The sequence below is a fragment of the Dicentrarchus labrax genome, unplaced genomic scaffold (assembly GCF_905237075.1).
Source record: "Dicentrarchus labrax unplaced genomic scaffold, dlabrax2021, whole genome shotgun sequence".
In the NCBI taxonomy this organism is placed as follows: domain Eukaryota; kingdom Metazoa; phylum Chordata; class Actinopteri; family Moronidae; genus Dicentrarchus; species Dicentrarchus labrax.
In genome coordinates, this window is record NW_026136704.1 from 27197248 (window position 1) to 27206121 (window position 8874).

General features: G+C 38.6%; 1 protein-coding gene across 2 annotated transcripts; it reads right to left on the minus strand.

Annotated features, from left to right (window-relative positions):
- Positions 1–1309: 1309 nt before the first annotated feature.
- slc25a15a (solute carrier family 25 member 15a) lies at positions 1310–8429 on the minus strand. Of its 2 annotated transcripts, XR_007884674.1 has the most exons (8): positions 8049–8429; positions 7840–7910; positions 6817–7075; positions 5750–5890; positions 5482–5657; positions 5225–5383; positions 3604–3784; positions 1310–3532 (listed from the first exon to the last, which is right to left on the minus strand). XR_007884674.1 is itself a non-coding variant. In XM_051399749.1 (7 exons), the coding sequence occupies exons 2-7, from the start codon at positions 7892–7894 to the stop codon at positions 3663–3665; spliced, it is 912 nt and encodes a 303-aa protein (XP_051255709.1). In that variant the 5' UTR covers positions 7895–7910; positions 8049–8429; the 3' UTR covers positions 1310–3662. The 2 variants fall into 2 exon arrangements, 1 of the variants encoding a protein (XP_051255709.1); XM_051399749.1 differs by having other exon boundaries at positions 1310–3784.
- Between the last annotated feature and the right edge of the window lie 445 nt (positions 8430–8874).

The window sequence follows — 8874 nt, forward strand, 5'->3', positions numbered from 1 at the left end:
GTGTGTGTGAGCTACAGAGTCATAAGAACAGACCTGAGGGCTGCTTGTTACTGCCATTTTTCAGTGAGGTCCCTTTAATCAACTGTCACATGATACTTGGTCACATGACAACCAGCTCACTACAATACATGATGAGTGCATGTGAATCCAGGTTCAGTTGGGCACAACACTACACACAACAGGCTGACTTTGCACTTTTTTTACAGTTTAAAATGCAAAAAAAATATATTTTTTTTTTTTAAAGTTTAAAAATCAGAAAAGAAATCTACATATGTGTACTCAGGCTTTTGGGAAGGTCAAATATATTGTATATTCCATCATGTGAGATTACTCATAATTCCTAGCAGTCGCAAGTTATTTCCAAAAAGAACAGAGAGAACCATTTTCACTGCATGTTTTTTTTATAATCTGATCTTTTCTCGGATTTTTGCAGCTTCACTTTGATTTGTCCAATTTTCAACAGTTTGTTTATATCGAATATATAGTTTCTCCAAAAGTGGAAAATGGTGAGCATTTAGTCTAGTTAACAGAATTTGTCTTAAATGTCATTGTTGGCATGACTGAGCAGAAAGAGCTGAGCTGCTTATACTGCCTAGAGGGGAGGGAGGGCCGTTCATGTGCTCAGTAAACTAGAATTACTACCTCACGGTTATATGCCTCACCCAACAAGTCAAGTTGCAGTTCACATTCATATCTGTCCAGGCTTATATAAGTGAAGACTTTTTCAAGTAGTTTAATAAAAGGTATTTAGTGTTTTTTTTGGCAAAATGGAATTTATCACTATGACTCCAGTGAATAATTTCCAGTGAGAAACATGCTGTTTTCACATAGAGGCTATTTTTACAGAGGAGCACAGAGGACTGATAGAGAGCTTCATCACATGGTGCAATGACAATCACCTCAAGCTCAATATCAACAGAACCAATGGGCTCGTGGTGGACTACAAGAGGAACAGGAGGTTCCCTGTCCTGGTTTTCATCCAGGTAGAGGAAGTGAAGAGGGTGGACTCATACGAGTACCCTGGGGTCAAAATCAATTTAAAAAAAACTTGACTGGACTGACAGCACTGAATCCATTTTCAGGAAGGGACACAGAAGACTGTTCTTCCTGAGGAGACTCATGACACACAATTGATTTTACTTGACTTTGTTGTTCTAGTTCTGCTGTGTTGTGGTTTAATTTTTCTTGTCTCAATACACCTAAATTGATGTCCATCTAACTCAAACATTTAGCTATCTGACTATAGTGAGAGACCAGAAACTCCCACTGAAGGTACCCAGAATGGTGACACAGACTCACAGAAAGCAAAGAGAATTGACAGATATATTTGCATCATACAGGATACAAGCAAACCTAGTTGCCCTAGGATACAACTGACTTGAACAAAGAAAATCACTCTATTATATGTCTCTTTCCCAAAGAATGCAGCCTTTTTCCCAAGGATGTCTATTGGTGACATTTAATTTCTGATAAACAGTAGTCATAACACATCTGATGCCCAATTGTTCCTGCTGAACAATCCACATATAGTATGATATCATAGTACATAAAGATTACATGAATTGGTTACATAACTGCATTTAAATGTCTTCTCCCTCATGCTACTTCCCGAGCCACTTAAGGTGATTATCTATATAGCAGGATATCCTTTTTCCCATACAACTTAGATATCAAGCAAGCAAATAACATACAACAATGATAACAAGATGTAATTAAAGCATTGTATATTTCATATGAGTATTTTTACATACATTAGAGAGGCACCCCCAGGAAGAGGTTACTAGCACTTTGATGCAAGGGGGTTTCGATCTGACCCTCATTTGTCAATCAGGGTGTCTGAATGTACCATAGATTTTGCATATTAAAGTTCAATGTTCCCTTATTCAGGACTCAATTTCAAACATAACTTCAACTTTTATGCTTGTTTCAACGATACCTTCTCATTTTACATCAATACAAACTTTAAAATGAATGATATACAGTAAATGCCATTGTGTCTAAACATTGAAAAACCCTGTGTTACATTTCTTGATTAGATGATAGATTTCCCTTCTTCTCTGGTAATAATAAAGTGAGTACTGTGGTCCTAACTTATTTTACTTGTAGCAGTGCAACTTATCACTGTTTTGTGGTATTTGCAATGTCACATATTTTATTACCGCCCTTCTACCTAATCAGCGGTGTCGTCAGGAAGGTTCCCAGTGGCTCCTTTGACCTGTTTGAACAAAAGCTCATGCATGTTTGTTAGTCAATGGACTCAGCTACCCATTTCTTTCATTAGCAAATCAAGTGGCAGACCCTTATGGGGTCTTCTCAAATGCTTAGATGGGTTATTATGTTAGTATGCATTCTTTTTCTCATTGGCGCAAGCTGCAATGCAGTCACCCAGTCCATCTTAGTTTCCCTGCAGATTTTCCTTTAACTCTTTTCATTAGGTCCTGTGATTGGGAACGACCCAGCCTATGTTTCTTGATCCTTTGTGATTGACATACATAAATTGTTGTTGAATCTGTCAACTTTAGTTTGTTTTTTGTACAGGTTTTGCTTTGCTTGAAAGGGCCACCTGGTTTTCTGATATGTTCTGCGCATAGTTCACATGATTATATCAGTTTTTAAACTGTAGCAACCATGTACCATGTCCCCCCCCCCGCAACGTGGGATACACTGTGTGCATCAACAAACAACTGTGGTATCAAAGATGCAGGTGCCACCAACAACCCTGTGGCAGAACAAAAAGCGTCTAGTGGAGCAGTCTTTAACAACTCCCCTGTCAAACCAAAGTTGTTGCTCCTCTGCAGTCGACTGTACCTCAGCCAGAACACGCAATGAAATGGTAGAATCGCCACCGTCATTGTCAACATCAGGTGTGGTTTTTACTAACATCACCCCATGGTACATTAGTGTGGGCAGGTGATTGAGGTCTGAGAATGCTGCTGTCTGTTTAGCAGCCTCATGAATGTTGCTGCAAAGAAGCTACAAATTCTAAAACCAAGAGTAATGGGGGTAATCAAGTTACTTAACTTACTTAACAACATAATGAAACTTGAATTATGTTACTGATTACATTTTGAAATGTAATTGTATAGGCTAACATTTTTAAAGTAACTTTCCCAACCCTGGTCCCATTGAAGTTGAAATTTGAACTTTTGGATATAATCTAAATAGCAGCTACATTTCACAGCAGTTACTTTACTGCCCATCAGGAAACTCTGTAAATCCCAGAGAGTTGAGGCAGAGCAGCCAGAGGACATCAGAGAGAAAACCAGAAAACATCTTGTCCACAAAATATGAAAGTTACAAAGTTATTAGAACAGGAAGTGCAGAGTGGGAATGACAGAGGCACCATTCACCATATTACAGGTCATAGTGAAGCATTAAAATGATTTTGAAGCTGTTATTTTAAGGTAGAAAAGTTATATAATGGGTCTCTAAGTATTACACAAGACTCATGGATGTTAAGAACTATATTTTAAATTACTGTGGTCAGCACCTTAAATTTGATATTGAAATACAGCCATACTCAAAGCATCAATATCTGGATAATTTACTTTTCTTTCAAGTTCAATCAAACACCAGGACACAAAGAAACTCATTTTAAAAATTTAACAAGACCAGGCAGTGTTTTTGCAGAATACGTCCTTCGAGTGTAAAGCTCCGCCACGTCAGGCACCAACTGTGTCCATCATAAACTTGCGACTGAGCTCATAAGCCAGGAAGAGGGCTCCATTGGCAGGGAAGGTGCGAATCATGGTAGGAGTCAGGCCAGAGTACAAAGCAGTGAACCCTGCGGGACAAGAGAGAGTAAAAGAGCTACACAGGTCATTCCCCACATATGAGTCAGGACCCGAGCTTGAGCCAGTTAGTAACAACATGTGTGCGTATTCAAATAGTCCGACCAGCAGTGATGCAACTAGTTTTCGGTGCAATTAGACTGAAAACTTCAGCTACCCGAATAGGCCCTACATTTGTAGTTTTCTCAGATTTTATGTTGATAAGATACATTACACAAGTTCACATTAAGGTTCTGACATGTGATTATAGCGCCCTCCCAGCTTCATTTGTGTCATGTCAACAGATATTTACAGAGTCAAACTTTATCTAACTAATGCACTTCTAAAGAAATTATGAGACCCGTTCTATGCACACTGAGGCAAAGTTACTCTGTACATCTCCCCATCATGCCAACAGATGGTGCAGATGGCGAGGCATGTGGCTGTGACTCAGTACATTAAGCATGCAGACTGAGATGGGATGTACAGTTATAGTCAACTAAATGGGCAATTCAGGTCAGACTGTAGTTTTGTCTACAGTTTACAGAGAATAGTGGAATAAAAATATCCCTTCAGAGGCTGCTCTGATCTGAAACATGTAAAAAAAAAAAAATACCAGCTCAAGTGCTTTCATCTCTTACTCTTCAATCGATGTTTCAGCAAATCCCTCTCAGTGCTTCGACTTCAACTTCCCTGGGCGCTTACACTTAAATAACGCATCAACTTTATTCAGGGCTTAATCTTGAACTGAATCTACAGCTTCTTTCAGGATTTCCATTGTAACCATCTGCCACTTCAACTTCTTTCAGTATTTCAACTATTTCAAATGTTTCATCTGCCAATTTCCAGCAGCGAGCAGACATACATTTACTTCAGAAATGTTGCCTTCTTTTTTATTTTATTTTCAATTGTTTGTTTATTTCAATTGTTTGCATGTCCTGCACATGTTGTTACATGTGCAGGACACCCTTTATACTGTACATAGGCTACTAATATTCATATATTTAATTCTTATGCACTAGTGTTTTCATTCATTGTCAGTCTTGCTGTTTGCTAATAAAACAACCCTATCTCCTTCAGGGCTTATTCTCATTTCTGTTTTATTTATGAACATTTACTGGCACCACCAGCAGTTGTGTCTCTCCCATCCTCTCTTTCTGTCAAAAACGACAAAGCAGCAACTGCCTGAGAGGTATATTCTGTCACTATAGAGAGGTCGGTTATTTCTAAACTCATTATGAACAGAGTGGGAGTCGCAGGTTTTGACAGCACTGTTCTCTACTGAACCAAGGTTGCTCACAAAAAGCCTAATTATACAGTGGCTGTCCTTCAAATTACATGGTCACGTGATATAAACCAGTCTGTGCTCCCTTTTTTCTGTAAAATGTGTGAACTGTGCTGTTGAGAACCCATCTGGGTCAATTACAATTTTGAAATGTATGTTCAGATCTTACCCTCAGTGCGTATGATACCCATGAAGGTCTTCATGAAGCCCTTTTGATTCCCAGCTAATGAGTAGACCTGGATCCTGGACTTCACACAGTCTATGGGGTAGACCATCAACCAAAGACAAGCTCCCCCAAATCCACCGCTGAACATGAGTGGAAGAATACCTGCAAAGACGAATATTATTTTGTGGTAGCAGGTCAGAGAAAAATCATAAACTGCAAAAATGCCTGTTAAATATAAATAGAAAATAAAATAACCATACCTATGCTGTCCTTGTCCGTACCCTTGTACTGTGCAAATTTAGACCGACACATTTCATAGGCTCCAAAAAAGCAGAAGTAACCTGGTATCTCCCTCACAATGGTGGATGACCATCCTTGGTAGAAACCCAGGGGACCATTTTTCTTCAACACTGTCTTCACTACTGTCCACATTGTGCTGTAATCAAACCACAAAACACAGTCAAAGGTGTATCAACTGAAACTAAACATCTTCTGCTCATTCCAGTATCACTTTTTGGTCCCCCTGACCTTCTCTGTCCACTTGCAATCTTGCCAGCTGCTTCCATTTCATGCATGGCCTGAAGGCGACATTTCACCAGCTCGGTGGGGCATATCGCCGTGGCGGAGAAGATGGAGGCTAAAGACCCTGCAGATGCCTTCTGAATGTCACTAATGAGCAATGAAAAAGAGCACAATAGAAGAAACAATAAGGGGAAAAGAAAAAAACAATTACTTCCTATATCTACCACAAATAAGAGGTTCTTTGCTCTGTTGTAGTCTGCTGACTTACAAATTACCTCCAAAATTCATTGCACTAAAAGTACAAGAAACATGTACTGTAGTTCCTCATCAGATTTTATGATAATGTCTCTCTCTCATCTCTCTACGGTATAAATCAAAGTATCAACACTTGAGGACATAATCAGGTGTAAATAAAACTGTGAGCTTCAAGAAGAAAAACAATCTTCTCTTTAAAACCAGTGAACTATCCAGCAGCTAAAATACAGATGGAAAATGCTCTGAGTTGCACAAAATGGGGTATGTTCTCAGAAGTCAGTGATTCATCTTCCCAGCAGTAACTTCAATACTTGTATCTTAATGACATCAGTGCTACTATTCAAATTCACAATATGAAAGTGGTCTGTTAGAAAATTATCTCTGTTATTATTCAGTCCATTGTTTAGTCCTTAAACAGTCCCCAAAATATATGAAATTTACAATGAAATAAAATTATGACCCAATTATGATATAGCTTTACACAATAGTGTGTGCTGACCTATGTTACTGCAAAAAGGGTGTGGATTGAGGAAGCAGCAACTCATGGAGGACAGAAAGGACATGTGGGGGTGACAAGATTTGAATTCCTTGAATGTCTACATTAGCAAAAAAAAAACGTATTGGTAAGACAATTCTAAGATGTCATACTGATGGCCTGGAAACTTGGCTAAAGAACTACAGTCTTTGTTCATATTAATATTTGTTATGTAATACAATACTGATATGTCAAAATGTTGCTCACCACCACAGCCAATTCTGGAGCTTTATTATGAATAAACAAATAAATACACAGAAATGTGCCTTGAAAGGTGTCAAACCTGAGATTGGCCCCTTTATCCATACTGGACACAAAGCGGACCGCATCCTGGCAGAGACCATAACTCAAGAAGAGCACGGCGTTCTCAGTGATGTTGGCCAAAAGGGCCGGGGTCGTGCCTTTGTAGAAACCACGTAGTCCTGCCTGCCTGAAGGTAGACACGAAGCAGTGGGTGAAGCCACGGTACATTGTGGGGAACGCTTGCATCTTCACCTTTGTGGTATCAAACGGCTGACCGCTCAGCACACAGGCTGTACCACCTGAGGAAGGATTTCAAGAGACGTCTTTGTGAGTTTCAATACGAGAGATAAAACCGATGCAATGACTTATCAGAGCAGAAGTGGCAAAGGAAAGTACGGGGAACTGTGTATATATATTGTCATGCTTCCCCAGATAGATCCACATCAGTACACAGACCCACAGTAGTTGCTGGATATGACTTTGTAGAGACATAACTGTACACTTTACAAACTATTGCTGCTGACCTCGTGACTCTCCCTCAACAAAGCCAACATTTTCTCCTACCCATAAATAGAGGAAGAATGCTATGGGACATCCTCGATAATGGTGTTTTAGTACATACTGAAGCTTTATTTTCTTTTTTTTATGAAACGGTAGATTGAGAGGCAACAGTGGAGGTGAGTGAAAACCCAGGACCAAAAAGTTATTATGCATCTGCATTGTGTTAACTTGGATTAAAGTTAAATCATGATTAATAATTTTTCATCATAGATATACAGTAGATAGATCAGAATCAGGTTTATTGCCAAGTAAGTTTTCAAACAGGAGGAATTTGCCTTTGTACAGTGGTGCAAAAGAATAACAATGAAGCGTAGAAAAATATAAATAAAGATAAAAAGATAAAAAATAGGGGCAATAAAAATGCAATAAAAATACACAAATAAAATATGTAAAATATACAAAATAGCAGGATATACTTAAATACTACTAAATAGGATAGACAGATAGACAGATAGATAGATAGATAGATAGATAGATAGATAGATAGATAGATAGATCTCACCTATTGCTCCGGCTGAGAAGTCAATGATTGCCTGGATCATGGGCTGTGTGGCCATAATGATGATAATGAACCTGAAAATATCAAAACAACCTTCATACTTCATTTTTTGGCACATACATACAAACACAAAACTGAAAGTAAATTAGTAATGCTAAATGACAAAAAACTACAATAAAGGAAAATAAAGCCTGGACACATTCCATGCTCACCTGCAGTCTCCTCAGTCTGCTGCTGTTTATCACTCGGGTTGATCTTAATCTTTCCCTCAAGAGCAGCAACAGTAGAACGTGTATTGTGCTACAAGCTATCAGCACGTTGCTCTATATGGGCAAAAGATGAGTCTGACCCTGTCAAACACACAGACTCGCATACACCCTTAACTCGTGGTAAGTTTCCATATGAGCATCTCATTTCACAGAATGAAACTAACATTTTCGAGAACAGAGGGCAGGATTCGAATTTCCTTTTAATTCAGCCATGCTTTTTAATGTGCCTGTAATCTCACTGTACTTCCGTTTTCTTAGCAGCTTCTTGTGAAATCTATCGGCGGATTGCAACAAGTTGTTCCTGCCGCGCGTAAAGGGCGCACTTTACGCATAACCAAGCGCAGGCGGAGTTGTGTCAAGCTATCCAGGGGAAACAACAGTAATACAGGAAACCATTTTTTAAAATCCAAAATGAAAGCATGATAATTAGGGGCATAACTAGGCTGCTACATCGATATGCTCTATGGACTTCCTGTCTTTGATACCACTGTTAAATGTCATGCGATGTGACTGTTGACATTGCTGAGAAAATTATTTAAAAAAAACAAAAAGAGCTCTCTATCCATCTTATCTTGAAGCTTTATTCAGTTAAAACGCATTAGGCAGTTGGTTTTATTTTGGTTGGTTTTATTTTTCTTTTAACAGGCTGACTCTGTAAACTGTATATCTCAATATTTTGTTTGATAGCTGATTAGTTAGAGTAACAGATAAATACATTTCATTAAAAAAAAAAACACACTGGTAGAAAAAAAAAAGAACCATGTGTTTT